Source organism: Scyliorhinus torazame, chromosome 12, assembly GCF_047496885.1.
Source record: "Scyliorhinus torazame isolate Kashiwa2021f chromosome 12, sScyTor2.1, whole genome shotgun sequence".
Lineage (NCBI taxonomy): Eukaryota > Metazoa > Chordata > Chondrichthyes > Carcharhiniformes > Scyliorhinidae > Scyliorhinus > Scyliorhinus torazame.
The window spans coordinates 37,756,568-37,779,549 of NC_092718.1; the positions used below are offsets into that span (position 1 = coordinate 37,756,568).

At 47.3% G+C, this 22,982-nt stretch overlaps 1 protein-coding gene across 4 annotated transcripts in view; it reads left to right on the top strand.

Moving 5' to 3' along the window:
- The window catches only part of LOC140387508 (SHC-transforming protein 1-like), a 211,877-nt gene that overhangs the window by 95,078 nt on the left and 93,817 nt on the right, over nucleotides 1-22,982 (top strand). For all 4 annotated transcript variants that reach the window (XM_072470696.1, XM_072470692.1, XM_072470695.1 and 1 more), the window contains one exon: nucleotides 14,957-15,027. In XM_072470696.1, the coding sequence (XP_072326797.1) occupies nucleotides 14,957-15,027 (71 nt within the window). The remainder of the gene's footprint in view (nucleotides 1-14,956; nucleotides 15,028-22,982) is intronic.

Consider the following 22,982-nt stretch of genomic DNA (forward strand, 5'->3'; position numbering starts at 1 on the left):
ACCCTACCCAAACTCAACACCTCCACCCAACACCAAGGGCAATTAAGGGCAATTTATCATTGGCCAATTCACCTAACCCGCACATCTTTGGACTGTGGGAGGAAACCGGAGCACCCGGAGGAAACCCACGCAGACACGGGGAGGACGTGCAGACTCCGCACAGACAATGACCCAAGCTGGAATCGAACCTGGGACCATGGATCTGTGAAGCAATTGTGCTATCCACAATGCTACCGTGCTGCCCTTAAGAACAAATAAATCTACACTATATCATTTTCCCGTAATCCATGTACCTATCCAACAGCTGCTTGAAGGTCCCTAATGTTTCCGACTCAACTACTTCCACAGGCAGTGCATTCCATGCCCCCACTACTCTCTGGGTAAAGAACCTACCTCCGATATCCCTCCTATATCTTCCACCTTTCACCTTAAATTTATGTCCCCTTGTAATGGTGTGTTCCACCTGGGGAAAAAGTCTCTGACTGTCTACTCTATCTATTCCCCTGATCATCTTATAAACCTCTATCAAGTCGCCCCTCATCCTTCTCCGCTCTAATGAGAAAAGGCCTAGCACCCTCAACCTTTCCTCGTAAGACCTACTCTCCATTCCAGGCAACATCCTGGTAAATCTTCTTTGCACCTTTTCCAGAGCTTCCACATCCTTCCTAAAATGAGGCGACCAGAACTGTACACAGTACTCCAAATGTGGCCTTACCAAAGTTTTGTACAGCTGCATCATTACCTCATGGCTCTTAAATTCAATCCCTCTGTTAATGAACGCGAGCACACCATAGGCCTTCTTCACAGCTCTATCCACTTGAGTGGCAACTTTCAAAGATGTATGAACATAGACCCCAAGGTCTCTCTGCTCCTCCACAATGCCAAGAACTCTACCGTTAACCCTGTATTCCGCATTCATATTTGTCCTTCCAAAATGGACAACCTCACACTTTTCAGGGTTAAACTCCATCTGCCACTTCTCAGCCCAGCTCTGCATCCTATCTATGTCTCTTTGCAGCCGACAACAGCCCTCCTTACTATCCACAACTCCACCAATCTTCGTATCGTCTGCAAATTTACTGACCCACCCTTCAACTCCCTCATCCAAGTCATTAATGAAAATCACAAACAGCAGAGGACCCAGAACTGATCCCTGCGGTACACCACTGGTAACTGGGATCCAGGCTGAATATTTGCCATCCACCACCACTCTCTGACTTCTATCGGTTAGCCAGTTCGTTATCCAACTGGCCAAATTTCCCACTATCCCATGCCTCCTTACTTTGTGCAGAAGCCTACCATGGGGAACTTTATCAAATGCCTTACTAAAATCCATGTACACTACATCCACTGCTTTACCTTCATCCACATGCTTGGTCACCTCCTCAAAGAATTCAATAAGATTTGTAAGGCAAGACCTACCCCTCACAAATCCGTGCTGACTATCCCTAATCAAGCAGTGTCTTTCCAGATGCTCAGAAATCCTATCCTTCAGTACCCTTTCCATTACTTTGCCTACCACCGAAGTAAGACTAACTGGCCTGTAATTCCCAGGGTTATCCCTAGTTCCTTTTTTGAACAGGGGCACGACATTCGCCACTCTCCAATCCCCTGTTGACAGTGAGGACGAAAAGATAATTGCCAACGGCTCTGCAATTTCATCTCTTGCTTCCCATAGAATCCTTGGATATATCCCGTCAGGCCCGGGGGACTTGTCTATCCTCAAGTTTTTCAAAATGCCCAACACATCTTCCTTCCTAACAAGTATTTAAGAGTTCTCCTTCTCCACGAAGACACCTTTATTTATTTGATCCAACTTCACACACAAATCTCCACCAACAAATAGCGCCACCTGTATCCCCTTTATATATCAGTGACTTCTATTGGATAATTGATATCAAATTAGTATTTAATTGGAAAGTCTGCTCAGGAGGGGCGGAGGATGGGCCCAAGGAGGTCCCGGAGGATGGAATCCCAGAGGATGGAATCCCAGAGGATGGAATCCCAGAGGATGGAATCCCAGAGGATGGAATCCCAGAGGATGGAATCCCAGAGGATGCATCCAACATGCCAGGAAGACCCTCAGCCCAGAAAGGGTCACGCCAGCTGGAGCAGGCCAGAAGAATGGTAAACTGTTTGGCGCCTGGTGTGAATCCTGTTTTGGGGCCTCCTGCTATTCTCCTGACATAGCGGATTGAGCTAATGCAGGCAGAGAACTCCCCCCTCCCCGTCTCCTCAATATTAGTAAGAGAAAAGGGGGAATAGCTGCAATTGGCCTGATAGTTAAAGTGATTAAGTGTATGGAATTACAGGGTCACTTAGATCATGTTGTGTTGTATAATCTGTTAATTCAGCAAATGAGGCTTATGCATACATTTTGCAAATCTTTCATTCAGTATAATACTATCCGTCTAGAATTTAAACAATGAAGGGAGATGTAAATCAGCATGGTCTAGATAATTTCTCTACTTCTCGGGATATGGGTGATGAAGATTGCAAATGATTGCCCATCCCTTGTTGTTGCTGAGTAGCCATTATGTTTACAGTCATGTGGCTTTCCACTTCAGAGAGTATTTCAGAGTCGACTACACCTTGTGCTTCCTCTGCCTTTTCCTGCTCATCCTCCGACTCATTTCTCTTTCTTTTAAAAAAAAATTTAGAGTACCCAATTCATTTCTTCCAATTATGGGGCAATTCATCGGGTCCAATCCACCTACCCTGCACATCTTTTGGGTTGTGGGGGTGAAATCCACGCAAACACGGGGAGAATGTGCAAACTCCACACGGACTGTGACCCAGAGCCGGGATCGAACCTGGGACCGCGGCGCCGCGAGGCAGCAGTACTAACCACTGCGCCACCGTGCTGCCCCCTCAGGCTCGTTTTTTGTGGCTATGTCACTTGTGACCCACATTCTTTTTAATGGGCTCTTGCTCCCTTCTTCACTCTCCTTCCCTTTCTTTACGATCCGTGGCTTATCTGTGCCACCCCCCCACCCCCCCAACTCTATTGGTTGCTGGCTACTGACAGATCTTGAAACAAGTTGGTTAATGGCTTCCTTGTCTTGTGGAAGCCTCTTCCGACCCATGGATGGCAAATTTTATCTTCTCCAGCTGGAGGAATTCCGACAGGTTGGACAGCCAGTGGTGGTGCTGCCGATCGCCAGCCGAGCAGGATTCTTCGGCGGGCGATTAGAGAGTTAAAGGCTAGGGCGTTGGTCGCCCTGTCCATAAAAGGCAGAGGGAGCAACAACACGCCGAGCAAGACAAGCTAAGGCCAACACGGGGCAGTCCAACTAAGGCAAAGTGGCCAAATGGGCCCCACAGCCACAGGAGGGGAGGGGTGGGGGGAACATGTGAATATGTATAATGATCTTTGTTTGTTTAAATTATTTTTGTTCTCTTCTTCTCGTTCCTCTTTGGCATATCCCTCACTTGTAATTTTTACATTTCTTACTTTTTATTGGTTTCTCTGACCAACACTGCACAGTGATGAAACTTGTAAATTCAAAGTACGAACTTGAATGAGTAACATAAAAATGTGAAAACCAATAAAAATATTTTTTTCAAAAAAAAAAACTACACGTGAGACTGGAATCACGTGTAGGCCATACTGGGCAGGGTTGGTTTTAAAATAATATCTCCTCTGGTTCTTTTGGAGAATATTGTCTGCAAGTAATGAACTGCCAGCATTTCAAGCACAATGCAATTGACTTTCTTAAACTATTAACTTCCATAGCAATGCTTTGGAAGCGTGATAATTGAGTCATTCCTCACCTTTCCCAAATCCTATTGAAGGCCAACTGTCTATTTCCTCTGAGATTGCTTCAACGATCCAGGCATTTCCATAGTCGTCTTTTCCTTCCGATTGCAACCAGCAAAATTATATTTTTTTAAACTAATTTCAGAACTTGACATATTTGGGAATTGAACTCTCAACCTCTGCGTTGCACGACTTGCGGTACAATCATTCCCCTTACGGCATGAGCCAGACTGCTTACAATGAATATGCAGACACTTCCTGATCTCAGTAAGGTGCTTTATGTAAATATCCTCCAATTATGCCATTTGGCCAGGGTGAGTCAGAGATGAGATCAGCATTCTTCCAGAATAAATGATCAGAACAATATATTGATTTTTATATGCTCTTTGTCAGGGTTGCCTCCTAGAATTAAAGCTCAAGAAAGAAGGATGTATTTATTCGTATAACCTCAAAAGAATGAGTCACATACTAAATGCTGTCCCCCCCCCCCCCCCCCCCTGTAAGCATGGGAAGCTTGATGGTAATCAGTTTGGAGGGCAAGTCAGGGTTTGCTGAGCCTCTTGTCTGTTAGTAATCTCGAGTTCATTCTTGTTTCAAATGCAAAAATATCTTTTGTTTGGAGTGTGACGATGTTCGACCACTTTTGGAATAAATTCCGTGTCCTTTTGCCTTTAGTCTGCCTCTGGGTGACTGTATAGTGGGAGGAAGTAAGGTAATTGAATGACCTGGACCTGTAGTAGTATTCCGATTGCTCACAGAGACTGAGTCTGGGAATGGCTCATTTGGAAGCATTGTTGGTTTCCAGAGCTTGTGGTCTGTTGTTAATTCAACACTTTTAATAGGGGAGACATATTGTGTTAATTTCCTGATTATATTATCAGGAGAATTTGGTGGTTAATTTCCAGTGGAACCGGAGAGAGCTGAGAAGTGAAATATGGAAAAGGATGGCATTATCACTCTTTCACTGTACAGCTATGTAAAGATCTAGTTTGAGAGTCTGTGTGTGTGCACGAAATGTAGAAGGTATAATTCTTGCAAAGAATATTTGCTGAAGAATCTGCGCAATGCACAGTAGCATTGTGGATAGCACAATTGCTTCACAGCTTCAGGGTCCCAGGTTCGATTCCGGCTTGGGTCACTGTCTGTGCAGAGTCTGCACATCCTCCCTGTGTGTGCGTGGGTTTCCTCCGGGTGCTCTGGTTTCCTCCCACAGTCCAAAGATGTGCAGGTTAGGTGAATTGGCCATGATAAATTGCCCTTAGTGTCCAAAATTGCCCTTAGTGTTGGGTGGGGTTACTGGGTTATGGGGATAGGGTGGAGGTGTTGACCTTGGGTAGTGGTGCTCTTTCCAGGAGCCGGTGCAGACTCGATGGGCCGAATGGCCTCCTTATGCACTGTAACGTCTATGAATTCAATGCATAAAAATTTATTTTCAATGATGTAAAGTCCCCACAGTCTCAGGTGACCGAAGGCTTCTTTCCCCTTTTGAGGGGGAGAGTTGGCTGGGGATGATCAGCTGGCTGGCTGAGGATCACCACACCTCAGGTGAGGGGCAAGGTTGAGAAGGCGGGGCCTTCATGAATAACCTCGTCGGGGAGGGAAATTGTACCTGCGCTGCTGGCCTTGTTCTGAACCACTAAATCAGCTGTGTAGCCCACTGAACTGAAATGACCTCCAAATGCAGTAGAAGAGAAATAACGTATAATCCACTAATCACTACCATTCATCGGTGATCTTTCTATTACTTTCTGAGGGTAGCTCCTGAGGGTGGGATATCCTCCCCAGTGAGGAGAGGTTATTTAGCCAGCCTGCAGCACGTTATGACTGCGGAGCCCTCCCAAACCCCTGTTTAGCTAATTTTCTGCTTACGCTGTAGAAAACTGATTCCAGAATCAAAAGAACTTGGTAATCTTCAAGCAGCAGAATTCTAACCGGGCCGTCTCAATTTCTGGATTGACAGTCACAACCTCTTCAACCCCTGATGCCACCCCTCATACAATCCCCTTCAGCTAAGTGCCAAGGCATTATAATGCACCTCAAGTATTCCTCCTCATCAGCAGATGATTAGGTGGGCTTGGATGCACAAAACCTTCTAGTATGGTACAGCAAACACAGTATGAAATTTGGATGTTCACACCCTGGCAACCTCCTACATGTAGTCATTAGCCTTCACAGATAATAGAGTCAAGGCTGAGTTGACACTTAACTAGAAAACTCTGGCAGAGAAATTGGTTATGGTCTGTTTTCAGGTCCAGAGTGTGGTCCAAACAGGAGGCCCAAGGCTGGCCCGGATTGAGTCACCGTTTCCTTTCAATAGATTGGTCACACCTCCAAATGCAGCTCGTCTGTTTGAAGCAGATAAATTGTAGGCCTCTTGCCTCGCCTATACCGGCCCTTGGGCAAGTCCCACAAGAGGGTGGTGACAATGGGGCAGCCAATCTTGAATTGGTAGCAGTCCATGTGGAGCCAGGCGGAGCACTCTTGAATCTCCTGGCTCCGTGTCAACCTTAAAAATAAATAGATAAACACTTGCTGCCTTTTCAGTGATGACTGCTTACTAGGCTGCACCCACTCCGGAAAGTCCAAGCAGAGCAGATCTGATGCCTCCTTCAGTCTGTGTCCAACTTATACTCCATCTTGTCTTTTCAATATAAAATGCTGTTCTTCCTAAAGACTATTGAATCTCCAACATTATGAAAAGGGGTAATTTCTGGAATTCCACCTGGCCGAACTAAGTGACTTTGTGAGAGGTAAATCCTTCAACCTTTCAGACTATTACAACTCATCAAACCTACTACATTGAAGCGTTACAATTATAGGCCGTATGAGGAACGGTTGAGGACTCTGGGTCTGTACTCGTTGGAGTTTAGAGGATGAGGGGAGATCTTATTGAAACTTACAGGATACTACAAGGCCTGGATAGAGTGGACGTGGAGAGGATGTTTCCACTTGTAGGGAAAAACTAGAACCAGAGGGCACAATTTCAGACTAAAGGGACGATCCCTTAAAACAGAGATGGGGAGGGATTTCTTCAGCCAGAGGGTGGTGAATCTGTGGAACACTTTGTCGCAGAAGGCTGTAGAGGCCAATTCACTGAGTGTCTTTAAAACAGAGATAGATAAGTTCTTGATTAATAAGGGGATCGGGGTTATGGGGAAACAGCAGGAGAGTGGGGATGAGAAGAATATCAGCCATGACTGAATGGTGGAGCAGATTCGATGAGCCAAGTGGCCTAATTCTGCTCCTCTGTCTTATGGTCCCTGTGCTGCAGGGTCTAAACTCAGTCAGAAGTCACTGAACTTCATATGTAAGTAGCTGAGCACCCTGTTCCACGAGGACTGATGATCACCCCACCTTTGGTAAGAAGAAATAAATAATATGTGTATATTTAAACCTTTCTATGACCTCAGGATGTCTCAAAGCACTTTGAAGTGTCTCCACTGCATCTGTTTTGTTTGTGTTGGCATCACAGACTCATCTTCTCATTTTCTGACAATATTTAAATGGGTAGCGCTAAACCAGGCATGGCCTTCCGAACTGATAAGTGAAAATAATATAAAGATGTGTTTTGAAGATTTCAACTGATGGGATTCTGACTATTTCCCTTGGCAGCTTTATTCCCCTGTGGGATTGTCCCTTGGGAAGAAGGGCAGTCGATGCACTGTTACCTGCATTAGGCACTCTTTTTGCCCAGCGAAGAAGGCAAACACCAACCAAAGCCTGAATTCTACACATGCTGCTTTTTAACCACCTGTTAGGGAGTCCACATCACTTAAGTGAATTCTATCGCTTCAGTTTGTCTTCTCTCTTTCGGAGAAGCTTCAATTTTGGCCCCCATGAAGAGCTCCAGGAACGGGTTACGAGCTACAGAAACATAGAAAATAGGAGTAGAAATGGGCCATTGCGCCCATTGAGCCTGCTTCGCCATTTATTACGATCATGGCTGATCATCCAACTCAGTAGCCTGTCTCTCTCCCTCCCCCCCCTTCACCACCACCACAACCCGCCATATCCTCGGATCCCTTTAGCCCGGGTGGCGCAGTAGTTAGCACTGTTGCTTCATAGCGCCAGGGACACTGGTTCGATTCCCGGCTTGGGTCACTGTCTTTGCGGAGTCTGCACGTTCTCCCCGTGTCTGCATGGGTTCCCTCCGGGTGCTCCGGTTTCCTCCCACAAGTGTTGAAAGACATGCTTGTTAGGTGAATTGGACATTCTGAATTCTCCCTCTGTGTACCCGAACAGGAGCAAGAGTGTGGCGACTAGGGGATTTTCACAGTAACTTCATTGCAGTGTTAATGTGAGCCTACTTTATAAAATTTTTAAAAAAATTTTATTAAAGTTTTCACAAAATATCAACAACAAAATGTAAAAGGAACCCAATAGAATTAAGTACAAAACCAAACAAAACAACCCCGTACCTCATCCCTCCTATACATAAATAATAAATTAACACCCCGAATTAACACACAGCAAACATAGCAAATATATACACCCCCTCAGATCCCCCAGTATAGACAAACAAAAATAAACTAGAACCCCCCCTCCCCCCGGGTTGCTGCTGCTGCTGACCATTGTCTACCGTTCTGCCAGGAAGTCCAAGAACGGTTGCCACCGCCTGAAAAACCCTTGCACCGATCCCCTGAAGGCAAATTTCACCCCCTCCAATTTAATAAACCCCGCCATGTCGGTGATCCAGGATTCCACGCTTGGGGGCCGCGCATCCTTCCACTGAAGGAGAATCCTTCGCCGGGCTACCAGGGACACAAATGCCAGAATACTGGCCTCTTTTGCCTCCTGCACTCCCGGCTCCCCTGCAACCCCAAATATTGCGAGCCCCCAGCCCGGTTTGACCCTGGATCCTACCACCCTCGACTCCGTCCTCGCTACGCCCTTCCAAAATTCCTCCAGCGCTGGGCATGCCCAGAACATATGGGTGTGGTTTGCTGGGCCCCCTGAGTACCTAACACACCTGTCCTCACCCCCAAAAAATCGGCTCATCCTTGTCCCGGTCATGTGTGCCCTGTGCAGCACCTGAAACTGTATGAGGCTGAGCCTCGCGCACAAAGAGGAAAAGTTCACCCTCTCTAATGTAAGCCTACTTGTGACACTAACAAACATTATTATTATCTCACTCCTCTTCGAAAACATAAAATGATTTGGCCTCAACTGCTCTATGTGGTAGAGAATTCCACAGGCTCATAACACTTTGGGTGAAGCGGTTTCTCCTCATCTCAGTCCTAAATCATAGATATCATCATAGAATTTACAGTGCAGAAGGAGGCCATTCGGCCCATCGAGTCTGCACCAGCTCTTGAAAAGAGCACCCTACCCAAGGTCAACACCTCCACCCTATCCCCATAACCCAGTAACCCCACCCAACACTAAGGGCAATTTTGGACACTAAGGGCAATTTATCATGGCCAATCCACCTAACCTGCACATCTTTGGACTGTGGGAGGAAACCGGAGCACCCGGAGGAAACCCACGCACACACGGGGAGGATGTGCAGACTCCGCACAGACAGTGACCCAAGCCGGAATCGAACCTGGGGCCCTGGAGCTGTGAAGCAATTGTGCTATCCACAATGCTACCGTGCTGCCCCGAATGGTCTAGCCCGTATCTTCAGACTGTGACCCCTGGTTTTGGACTCCTCCATCATTGAGAACATCCTTCCTGCATCTACCCTGTCCGTTAGAATTTTATAGGTTTTTTTTTTGACATCCGGGTGCGGCGATGACCAGCTGAGTCGCACGTTTCGGCAGCTCCCGGTGAAACGGACTTTTGGGCTCTTGATAGGAGCCCCAACGGCAATTTTGACGGTTAAAAACACTGTGCGGTAAACCAGAAGGGAATCCCCCCTGGATACGGATGAAAAAAGGAGGAGAAAGTGGCCGGATTGCAGTGAATCCTTTAGAACAGCGGCAAGGAAGGCAAGCAAAAACCAAGATGGCGTCGGAAGGTGGCAGTTTAATATGGGGCCCTGAACAACAAGAGTTCTTGAAATGCTGTGTGGAAGAGCTCAAAAAGGAAATGAAGAAAGAGCTGTTGGCCCCGATACTACAGGCGATCGAAGGGCTAAAGGAGGAACAAAAGACCCAGGAGCGGGAGCTTCAGGTCGTGAAGGCAAAGGCAGCCGAGAATGAGGACGACATACAGGGCCTGGTGGTGAAGACGGAGATGCATGAGGCACATCAGAAACGATGTGTGGGAAGGTTGGAGGCATTGGAGAACAACGCAAGGAGGAACAACCTGAGGATTCTTGGTCTTCCTGAAGGTGCGGAGGGAGCGGACGTCGGGGCATATGTGAGCACGATGCTGCACTCGTTAATGGGAGCGGAGGCCCCGGCGGGTCCGTTGGAGGTGGAGGGAGCATACCGAGTGATGGCGCGAGGACCGAGAGCAGGAGAAATTCCCAGAGCCATAGTGGTGAGATTCCTCCGTTTTAAGGATAGAGAAATGGTCCTTAGATGGGCAAAGAAAACTCGGAGCAGTAAATGGGAGAACGCGGTGATCCGCGTTTATCAAGACTGGAGTGCGGAGGTGGCGAGAAGGAGGGCGAGCTTTAATCGGGCCAAGGCGGTGCTTCATAAAAAGAAGATAAAATTTGGAATGCTGCAACCGGCAAGACTGTGGGTCACATATCGAGGGAGGCACCACTACTTTGAGACGGCGGATGAAGCGTGGACTTTTATTGTGGAAGAAAAACTGGAATGAGCGGGTTATTAAAAAGAACGTTTGAACAAAGTGGTAGGGCGAATGTGGGGGGCGAAGAGGGGGGTTAAAATGGGGGAAAGAGGAGTTTTATGTACTAATCCTGCGATGTGGTAACTTTTCTCTCTTCCACAGGTGGTGATGGGGGGAGGAGGGGAGGTGGAGGAGATGGGGCGTTGGCCATTGGGGGCGGGGCCAAGGGAGAAGCGCGGGCTTGGTTCCCGCGCTATGATAATCATGGCGGGAATAGAGAAGCAGGAAGGAGGGGGCGGCGCACGGTGCGAGCCGAGGTCACGGGGGGAAGCCGAGGTCGGCCAGAGTTTGCTGACTTCTGGGAGCAACATGGGGGGAGTAATTACGCTAGCGGGGGATCTAGCGGGGGGGGGTGGGAGGGGGGAATTACTGGGTCGCTGCTGCTGGGGAGAGGGGGGAGCTGGTATGGGAGGGGATGGGCGGGGGCACCACCTGGGGGAGATACAGCTGCGTGGGAACTGGGTGAGGAGCTGGAAAAAGGGGATGGCTAATCGACAAGGGGGGGGTAGGAAGCCCCCCAACCTGGCTGATCACGTGGAACGTGAGAGGGCTGATTGGGCCGATAAAGAGGGCACGGGTACTCGCACACCTTAGGAAACTTAAGGCAGATGTGGTTATGTTACAGGAAACGCACCTGAAACTGATAGACCAGGTTAGGCTACGCAAAGGATGGGTGGGGCAGGTGTTCCATTCGGGGCTAGATGCGAAAAACAGGGGGGTGGCTATATTAGTGGGGAAGCGGGTAATGTTCGAGGCAAAGACTATAGTGGCGGATAACGGGGGCAGATACGTGATGGTGAGTGGCAAACTACAGGGTGAGACGGTGGTTTTGGTAAACGTATATGTCCCGAACTGGGATGATGCCAATTTTATGAGGCGGATGCTAGGACGCATTCCGGACCTAGAGATGGGAAAGCTGATAATGGGGGGAGATTTTAATACGGTGTTGGAACCAGGGCTGGATAGGTCGAAGTCCAGGACTGGAAGGAGGCCGGCAGCAGCCAAGGTACTTAAAGATTTTATGGAGCAGATGGGAGGTGTAGACCCGTGGGGATTTAGCAGACCTAGGAGTAAGGAGTTCTCGTTTTTCTCCTATGTCCATAAAGTCTACTCGCGAATAGACTTTTTTGTGCTGGGAAGGGCGTTGATCCCGAAGGTGAGGGGAACGGAGTATACGGCTATAGCCATTTCGGATCACGCTCCACACTGGGTAGACTTGGAGATAGGGGAGGAAACAGGAGGGCGCCCACCCTGGAGAATGGACATGGGACTAATGGCAGATGAGGGGGGGTTTCTAAGGGTGAGGGGGAGCATTGAAAAGTACTTGGAACTCAATGATAATGGGGAGGTCCAGGTGGGAGTGGTCTGGGAGGCGTTGAAAGCGGTGGTTAGAGGGGAGCTGATATCAATAAGGGCACATAAAGGGAAGCAGGAGAGTAAGGAACGGGAGCGGTTGCTGCAAGAACTTTTGAGGGTGGACAGACAATATGCGGAAGCACCGGAGGAGGGACTGTACAGGGAAAGGCAAAGGCTACATGTAGAATTTGACTTGCTGACTACGGGCACTGCAGAGGCACAATGGAGGAAGGCACAGGGTGTACAGTTCGAATATGGGGAGAAGGCGAGCAGGTTGCTGGCACACCAATTGAGGAAAAGGGGAGCAGCGAGGGAAATAGGGGGAGTGAGGGATGAGGAAGGAGAGATGGAGCGGGGAGCAGAGAGAGTGAATGGAGTGTTCAAGACATTTTATAAAAAATTATATGAAGCTCAACCCCCGGATGGGAGGGAGAGAATGATGGGCTTCTTGGATCGGCTGGAATTTCCCAAGGTGGAAGAGCAGGAAAGGGTGGGACTGGGAGCACAGATCGAGGTAGAAGAAGTGGTGAAAGGAATTAGGAGCATGCAGGCGGGAAAGGCCCCGGGACCCGATGGATTCCCAGTCGAATTCTATAGAAAATATGTGGACTTGCTCGCCCCGGTATTGACGAGGACCTTTAATGAGGCAAAGGAAAGGGGACAACTGCCCCGACTATGTCTGAAGCAACGATATCGCTTCTCTTAAAGAAGGAAAAGGACCCGCTACAATGCGGGTCCTAAAGACCTATTTCCCTCCTAAATGTAGATGCCAAGATCCTGGCCAAGGTAATGGCAATGAGAATAGAGGAATGTGTCCTGGGGGTGGTCCACGAGGACCAAACTGGGTTTGTGAAGGGGAGACAGCTGAACACGAATATACGGAGGCTGTTAGGGGTAATGATGATGGCCCCACCAGAGGGGGAAACGGAGATAGTAGTGGCGATGGATGCCGAGAAAGCATTTGATAGAGTGGAGTGGGATTATTTGTGGGAGGTGTTGAGGAGATTTGGTTTTGGAGAGGGGTATGTTAGATGGGTGCAGCTGTTGTATAGGGCCCCGATGGCGAGCGTGGTCACGAATGGACGGGGATCTGCATATTTTCGGCTCCATAGAGGGACAAGGCAGGGATGCCCTCTGTCCCCATTATTGTTTGCACTGGCGATTGAGCCCCTGGCGATAGCGTTGAGGGGTTCCAAGAAGTGGAGGGGAGTACTTAGAGGAGGAGAAGAGCACCGGGTATCTTTGTATGCGGACGATTTGCTACTATACGTGGCAGACCCGGCGGAGGGGATGCCAGAAATAATGCGGATACTTGGGGAGTTTGGGGATTTTTCAGGGTATTAATTGAACATGGGGAAAAGTGAGTTGTTTGTGGTGCATCCAGGGGAGCAGAGTAGAGAAATAGAGGACCTACCGTTGAGGAAGGTAACAAGGGACTTTCGTTACCTGGGGATCCAGATAGCCAAGAATTGGGGCACATTGCATAGGTTAAATTTAACGCGGTTGGTGGAACAAATGGAGGAGGATTTTCAAGAGAGGGATATGGTATCCCTGTCACTGGCAGGGAGGGTGCAGGATGGTGGTCCTCCCGAGATTCCTCTTTGTGTTTCAGTGCATATGACTGGAGCACGGCTCAGTAAATTTTTTGGGGTGGAGGATAGGTGTCCGAGGTGCTCGAGAAGCCCAGCGAATCATACCCATATGTTTTAGTCATGCCCGGCACTACAGGGGTTTTGGATGGGGGTGACAAAGGTGCTTTCAAAAGTAGTGGGGGTCCGGGTCGAACCAAGCTGGGGGTTGGCTATATTTGGGGTTGCACAAGAGCCGGGAGTGCAGGAGGCGAGAGAGGCCGATGTTTTGGCCTTTGCGTCCCTAGTAGCCCGGCGCAGGATATTATTAATGTGGAAAGAAGCCAAGCCCCCGGGGGTGGAGACCTGGATAAATGACATGGCAGGGTTTATAAAGCTAGAGCGGATTAAGTTCGTTCTAAGGGGGTCGGCTCAAGGGTTCACCAGGCGGTGGCAACCGTTCGTCGAATACCTCGCAGAAAGATAGATGTAATGGAAAAAAGAAGGCAGCAGCAGCAGCAGCCCAGGATCGGGGGGGTGGGGTGAGGGGTGGGGGGGGGGGGGGGGAGGGGGGGGGGAGGAGGAACCAGAAGGACTCTCAGGGTTGTTAATATATACTGTATAATATGTATAGGTCGTTGCGACAGATAATTATATTTTGGACTGTTAAATTATATTTTTGGAGAGTGTTACTTGTGACAAGGCAGTTGCCAATTAGGGTTAGTTTTCATTTTTGTTATTTATTATTTATTCATTTTTTGTTTATAAAATAGGTCATTGTTATTTGTGTTGTTATAATATTGTGTAAAGGATGCACAATGTACTGTGTTGGTAGACCAAAAATTTTCAATAAAATATTTATATTAAAAAAAAGAATTTTATAGGTTTTTATTTGATCTTTCTAAATTCAAGTGAATATAATCCTAATTGACTCGATCTCTCCTCGTACGTCAGTCCCCCGCATCTCAGGAATCAGTCTAGAAAACTTGTGCTGCACTCCCTCTATTGCAAGAACATCCTTCCTCTGATAAGGAGACTACAATTGCACACACTATTCCAGGTGTGGCCTCACCAAGGCCCTGTATAATTGCTCCTGTACTCTAATCCCCTCGCTATGACGGTCGACATACCATTTGCCTTTTTTGCCGCCTGCTGCACCTACAGCAGTCCCGAGTCCTATCACTGTTACACCAACTTTCTGTATTGTCTCACTATAATATATGTTATTATGGGCCGGAGTCTCCCGTCCCTCAGCCATGTGATTCTCAGCAGTGCGCCATTCGCAGGAGGCCGGATTCTCTACTTCCGCCGCTTCTCAATGGGATTTTCCATTGAAGCCACCCGACGCCGTTGGGAAACCCACGGCCAGGGGCGTGTTGCCGGCGCAAACACAGAATCCCAACGGCGGGAGAATACCGGTGTGTGTGTGTGTGTATATATATATATATACACATGTGCTCTCAATTACTTTGTGTTAAAAATGTTACGGTTTTTGCTCTCTTGCTGATTTTCCTCTTTCTTGTTTCAGTATATGGGCTGTGTCGAAGTATTGCAGTCAATGAGGTCAGTTGATTTCAATACAAGAACTCAAGTCACAAGGTAAGCATCAATGGAAAAAATGTCATGCTGGAGAAGAGTGATCTGTATATACCTGTTTTTTTTGTTTCATGGTAATTACAAATCAAGAAATTTTTGAATGTCATTATAAAGTTTGACATTTTTTAGGGAAAGCATGAACCAGCTGCATTAGGTACCGAGAGCGTATTTGTGATTCCGTGTGCAGATTTGTGTGTTAGGTTGGGGATGGTTCCGCCTAAAGGTTTCTCGATGGATATTTCCAATGCTATTGGCAAACTAACATTATGCCAATTTGTCATAGAGTTGCAAAATTAAGTTACAGCGCAGAAGAAGGCCATTTGGCCCGTCATGTCTATACTAGCTCTCCAAAATGGGTAGTGCGGTAGCATAGTGGTTAGCACTGTCTGTGCAGAGTCTGCACATTCTCCCTGTGTCTGCGTGGGTTTCCTCCGGGTGCTCCGGTTTCCTCCCACAGTCCAAAGATGCGCATGGTAGGTGGAGTGGCCATGATAAATTGCCTTTTTGTCCAAAAAGGTTAGGTGGGGTTACTGGGTTACGAGGATAGGATAGGGTGGAGGTATGGGCTTAAGTGGGGTGCTCTTTCCAAGAGTTGGTGCAGACTCGATGGGCCGAATGGCTTCCTTCTGCACTGTAAATTCTGTGATTTATGAAATGAGCATTTCACTCCATGCCATTCTCCTGATTTGTCCCCATGACCTTGCACATTGTTGTTTCTTTTCAAATTCCCTCTTGAGTACCTCGATTGAACCTGCCTCCACCGCACTCCCAGACATTCCATAGAATCCTATAGAATTCCTACGTTGCAGAAGGAGGCCATTCAGCCCGTTGAGACTGCACTGACCCCCCTGAAAGAGAACTCCCCCGCCCTATCCCTGTAACCACACCTAACCTGCATATCCTTGGACTGTGGGAGGAAACCGGAGCACCTGGAGGAAACCTATTGGGAGGAAGTGCAAACTCCACACAGACAGTCACCCAAGGTCAGAAATGAACCTGGATCCCCGGGGATGTGAGGCAGCATTGCTAACCTCTGTGCTCGACCCTAACTGCTCACTGTGTGGAAAAGGTTTCTTCTCGTAACACTTTTTACCTCTTTTGCCAATTACTTTAAATCTGTGCCTGCTGGTTCACAATCCTTTTGTTAGCTTCTGGCTCCTGTTATGTAAAGAGTCAAGAGTTCTGCTCCTTTTCACAAATACCTTTATTTTCCTGTACAACACTCTATCACCACATCATATGCCCCAAGAGCCACCCGCAACCCCTTTACATATCAGTGTCAATTATTGGATACTTAACATCAATGAGACATCTAATTGGAATGTCTCTTAATCCATTCCTTAACACCTCTCACGGGTGGGAACCGTTGTCCCCGATTAACTTTGACTGGGCCCCTCATGATTTTGAATAACTCTTATCAATCGGCGTTCTCTTCTCCAAGAAAAACGGTCCCAATTTTTCCAATCTCCCTTCATAATTTGAAGTTTCTCATCCCTGGAACTAGTCTCATAAATCTCTTCTGCGCTCTCTCTAATTCCTTCACATCGTGTACTCTATGCCCCTATTAATAAAGCCTAGCATGCTGTAAGCTTTATTTTTAAAAATATATATATTTTTATTCTCCTTCTTTTTCACATTTTCTCCCAAATTTGCACCCACCATCAAGAAACAATAATCAGTAATGAATAATTCTTTGAAGAGGTAACCAGTACAGTTGACAAGGGGGAGCCAGTCGATGTGGTATATTTGGACTTTCAGAAGGCGTTTGACAAAGTCCTGCATAAGAGATTATTGTGCAAAATTGGCAGAGAGGAAACAAAGAGTAGGGATTAATGGGTCCTTTTCAAATTGGCAGGCAGTAACCAGTGGGGTACCACAGGGATCAGTGCTGGGACCCCAGCTATTTACAATATATATTAATGATTTGAATGAGGGAACAAAATGTAACATCTCAAAGTTTGCAGATGATACCAAATTAGGTAGGAGGGTGAATTGTGACGAGGATGCAGGGATCCTACAGCAAGATCTGGACTGGTTGGGCGAGTGGGCAAACCAATTGCAGATGCAGTATAATTTGGATAAGTGTGAGGTTATTCATTTTGGAAGCAAAAACAGGAAGACAGATTACTACCTGAATGGTTGTAAATTGGGAGAGGGAAGTGTGCAGCGGGACCTGGGTGTCCTTGTGCACCATTCACTGAAGGTAAGCATGCAGGTGCAGCAGGCGGTAAAGAAGGCTAATGGTATGTTGGACTTCATTGTAAGAGGTTTCGAGTACAGAAGCAGGGATGTGTTGCTGCAATTGTACAGTGCCTTGGTGAGGCCACACTTGGAATATTGTGCGCAGTTTTGGTCTCCTTCTCTGAGGAAGGATGTTCTTGCTCTCGAGGGAGTGCAGTGAAGGTTTACCAGACTGATTCCAGGGATGGCGGGACTGTCATATGAGGAGAGATTGACTAGGTTGGGATTGTTCTCGCTGGAGTTCAGAAGAATGAGGGGATTCTCATAGAGACTTATAAAATTCTAACAGGACTCGACAGGGTAGATGCAGAGGAGATGTTCCCAATGATAGGTGTGTCCAGAACCAGGGGTCACAGCCTGAGGATTCAGGGCAAACCATTTCGGACAGAGATAAGGAGACACTTCTTCACACAAAGAGTGGTGTGGAATTCATTACCACAGGAAGTAGTTGATGCTAAAACTTTGAATATATTCAAAAGGCGGCTAGATATAGCACTTGGGGAGAATGGAATCAAAGGCTATGGGGAGAAAGCAGGATTAGGCTATTGAGTTGGATGATCAGCCATGGTCGTGATAAATGGCGGAGCAGGCTCGAAGGGCCAAAAGTCCTCCTCCTGCTCCTATCTTCTATGTATCTATAATGTCAATCCTCATATCAATAACAACGATCCCATCCTCCCACCAACCCCCAAACAACTGCACGCATGTTAACATAAACAAATGACAAAAAAGAATCAGGAATCACCCATAGTCACCATCAACACACACAGCCCCCTCCCCCCAACCCTCCCTACCACCCCCTCAACTAATGTCCGATGTTATCCAGCTCTTGAAAGTGCATTATGAATAATGCCCATGAATTGTAGAACCCCTCCATCCTTCCCCTCAGTTCAAACTTAACCTTCTCAAGAGTTAAGAATTCCAACAGATCCCCCGCCACGCCAGGGCACAGGGTGGAAAGGTTGCTCTCCAACCCACCAGGATCCGCCTTCGGGCGATCAACGAGGCAAAGGCTATAACATCTGCCTCCACACCCGTTTCCAACCCCGGCTAGTCCGACATCCCTAATATGGCCTCCCGAGGGCCCGGGTCCAATTTCACGTGCATCACTTTAGAGAAATACCCTAAAAAGCTTCTTCCAGTAATCCTCCAGCTTTGGACAGGACCAAAACATATGAACGTGATTTGCGGGGGCCCTCCTGCAACATTCACACACATCTTCTACCCCTACAAAGAATCGACTCATCCTCGCCCTTGTGAGGTGTGCTCTATATACCACCTTCAGCTGTATCAGCCCCAACCTCGCGCACGAGGTGGAGGCATTCACTCTCCGGAGCACCTCACACCAGAACCCCTCCTCCATACCCTCTCCCAACTCTTCCTCCCACTTTGCTTTGATCCCGTCCAGTGGTGCCTTATCCTCTTCCAAAATAGCTCCGTGAACCGCCGACATACCCCCTTCTCCAGTCCCCCTGTCGTCAGCCCCTCCTCCATCAATGCGGAGGCCGGCTCCACTGGGAAGCTCTGTATCTCCTTTCTGACAAAATCTCGAACCTGCATGTATCTAAACATTTCCCCCTGCTCCAGCCCATACTTTGCTTCCAGCTCCTTCAATCCTGGAAACCGACCCCGAAGAAACAAATCATTTAGTGTCTTAATCCCCTTCTCCTCCCATTTCCGAAAATTTTCATCCCACTTCCCTGGCTCAAATCTGTGGTTCCCCCGAATCGGCATTTCCCTTGACCCTGCCCCCAACACAAAAACTGCCTCCAGATTCCCAATGAAGCTATTATTACCGGACTCCCTGAGTATTTCCCCGGGGCTATCGGGAGCGGCGCTGTTGCTAGAGCTTTCAATCCCGACCCCCTGCACAAACTCTCCTCCATTCTGACCCACTGGGAATCAACCCCTCGGATCTAGCTCTGCACCTTTGCCACATTCGCCGCCCAGTAATAATACATCAGGTTCGGAAGACGCAAACCCCTTCCTGCCTCCCACTCTGTAACAGCATCTTTCTCACTCTGGCCACCTTCCCATCCCATATGAATGAGGTAATCATTCCTTCAATCTCTCTGAAAAATGCCTTTGGCAGGAAAATCGGCAGGCATTGAAAAATAAACAGAAATCGCGGCAACATGTTCATTTTAACTGCCTGTACCCGACCCGCCAGTGACAGAGGGAGACCATCCCACCTTGCCAGATCAGCTTTCGCACTCCCCACCAAACTAGAAATGTTGTACCTGTGGAGCCCCCCCCCCCCCCAATTCTGAGCAACCTGCACTCCCAGGTATCTAAAGTGAGTCCCTGCCCTATGGAATGGCAGCCCCCCCACTCCTGCCCCCACCGCCGGCCGAGACACCACCAAATACTCACTCTTGTCTAGATTGAATTTGTACCCCGAGAAAGACCCAAACACCCTAAGCAGCTCCAATATTCCCCCTATTGACACACTCGGTTCCGAACTGTGGGCTTTATTAACTTACCTCTCAATCTGTCCTGTAACCTCTAATGACTTATGCACTTATACACTCAGGTCCTTCTGCTCGTGCACCCCATTTGAATTGTACCCTTTCTTTTATACTGTCTCTCCATGTCCTTCCTAACAAGATGTGTCACTCCCATTTCTCCACATCAAATTACTTGTGTATGGTTGTCATTGCAACTACCTGACCCACTGTGTCGATTTTTAAAAAAAAATTGCGGAACTGTAAAATTTGGGTAGGGAATCATAGAATAGTTATGTCACAGAAGGGGGCCATTTGACCCGTCATGTCTGTGGGTTAACTGCAAGAACAACTCCGCTGGTCTCACATCAAAGTAACCCCAAGGAAGGAAAACTAACAACTTTATGTGCGGACTATTCCTTAAGGTTTCATAAGTATAATATTGCCGGCCGATTGAAACGTTTTATTTCACAGTTACCTAAAATGCACTTTTCCAAACAAATGGGCTGGATTTTCTGGCCCCCCCACGGGCTGGTTTCAATGACGCACAGAATCTAGTGGATGGCTTTCTCTCTGCTTATCTGCCTGTGCCTACCTAACCTATCTGAAATTTTACAGAAGGTGGGGAGATGTCAGGCAGTCCACCCGCCTGCCATTGGGCCAATTAATGGTCACCTTCAGGAGCTTATCCGGCCAGCACCGGTTTTATTTGCAGCTTGGAGAGGCCCACGCCCCGTGGGAAGTGCGGCAGATATAATAATAATAATCGCTTATTGTCACAAGTAATCTTCAATGAAGTTACTGTGAAAAGCCCCTAGTCCCCACATCCCTGCGCCTGTTTGGGGAGGCCGGTAGGGGAATTGATCCCGCGCTGCTGGCCTTGTTCTGCATTACAAGCAAGCTGTTTAGCCCACTGTGCTAAACCAGCCTCTAATCTATAACTGCAAGGCTGGTGTCGGGAAAATGGGAGGACCTCCTTTTGCAGGTCCACTGAGCCCTTCAGAAGCTCTTCCTTCCCAAAGGTCATTCCACCCCCCCATCCATCTGTTAATCCTCCCCACTGGTCTCTTGAATCCAATCGTTCCAAGACTACCGACAGATTTATCCGGCATCCTGTGTTTGGTGGGGCTGCCCATAGCCCCAGCTGTTGCCAGGAGCTGTGCGTCGCTAGGACTACAGAGCTGCCAACCAATCAGAATGGCCAACACCTCTCAAGGCGGACTTCTTCCCGGGATGGAGCCTGAAGTCTTAAAGCAATTAGCGTTGTTCCCTGCGTTAAATTAATGAAAGGAGGCCGGCATTGTGGTTAGCACTGCTGCCTCACGGTGCCGAGGACCCGGGTTTGATCCCGGCCGCAGGTCACTGTCCGTGTGGAGTTTGCAGATTTGCCCCGTGTTTGCATGGGTTTCACCCCCACAACCCAAAGATGTGCAGGGTAGGTGGATTGGCCAGGCTAAATTGCCCCTTAATTGGAAGAAAAAAGGAATTGGGAACTTTATTTATTTAATTATTGCAGAGCCGCCTCGGGCAGGCTTCCCACCAATATTTTAGCCAGGATAGTGGGGACCATGGCACCCCATGACGTTTAACCCAATCTCTCCATGGCAATCTAAATTTGCAGGAAAATCATCATAACAAAACATATTAAAATACCATTTTTCAATGAGCTTAAATTTGACCACATTTTTCAAAGCTGCTTTTTGGGCATAATATATTTTCTGAGGTTGAACTTCAGCGTTCGGCATTGTGTGTACAAGATACCGGTTGATAAATTTAACATTTCATAACCTGGTCAGCCCCAAAGGCTTTTGTTTCATTGGTTATTTTAGACCTCTTTTTATTTGATTTTCTGCCAGGTTAAATATAAAATGGACAGCCCAGACCAGCGGAAATTCTGTGTCCTCGCGTCCAAACTTCCTTCCTGGTACAAAATGAGCATAGGTTTTATCAGACTATGGAAGATTTCCCCCTCCCCCATAACTTACAATGCGCTACTCAGGAAAGAGCAATTTAGTTTGTTTTAGGTGAAAAAGCATGTTGCTGGGAGATGTAAAACAAATTAGCCTGCTTCCTTAATGTGACAGTGGATCAAACACTACTGCGCAGTCACAGTAATTCACTGGAAATTGCATTTCGTCAATTTCCGGTTGAACATTTTATACAGCTCTTGACAGGACCGGAGTTGCTCAGATTTAATTTGTTTCCTAAGGAAGTTGGCAGTTATTGTTTCTGACATCATTTTTCTGCGGTATATATATTTGCCGAAGACTGTTTATGAAATTGCAGTTAGTTTAAATATAGTGGGTTCACTCTGTTGGTTAGAGTGTGATGCAGAATGACGTCCACAGAGCAGGTTCAATCCCCATTACGGCTGTGGTGGTTTATGGAAGCCTGTCTTCCCCACACTGCTAGAGAGGCTTCCTTCAAGTCATATTATCTCTCTATAATAGAGAATGGTGGATGATCCTTTGTGAACTATGGCTGATTACCTATTATCTAATCTAAGTATTTAATTTGCGAGGAAATGAAATACCACTGTGCTCACAAGCACGAAAGTTGGCGGCCAGTAAATTATTATTGCAGTCCGAAAATTGATTCTAATGGAAACATTGGTGGAAGGAAATAGTCATTACCTTCAGAAATATAACTATGGAGCCTGGCATTGTGATTATTCCAGCGAACATCCATTCTCAGAATCAAACACAGTCAGGTCAGAAGTACTTTTAATCAGTCACACAACCATGTACTTTGCATACTTTTTCAGGAATAATGAATGAAATCCCAGGTTTTAGTATCTTCATTCCAGTGTGACATAAACAGCCATTGAAAGAAATATATTCACTGTTCTAATCCATTGACTGCCAGTGAAACATTGGAAAAATAGGTCTGGTTTGCTGGTCACTACAGAATGGTCTTTCTGAGTGTGTGTGACCCTATATCAGACAGTACATCTTAAGATTTGGCATCTGAATTCTTGATGGTTTTAAGTACAGCTGAACCAAGTTACGAATGGTTTCACTTTTTCTCTTGACTTCAATCTCATTTTACATTTTTCTATAAACACATTAAGAACAAAGAAAATTACAGCACAGGAACAGGCCCTTCGGCCCTCCCAGCCTGCGCTGATCCAGATCCTTTATCTAAACCTGTCACTTATTTTCCAAGGACCTACTTCCCTCTGTTCCCCGCCCGTTCATATATCTGTCTAGATGCATCCTAAATTATACTATCCTGCCCGCCTCTTCCACCTCCGCTGGCAAAGCGTTCCAGGCA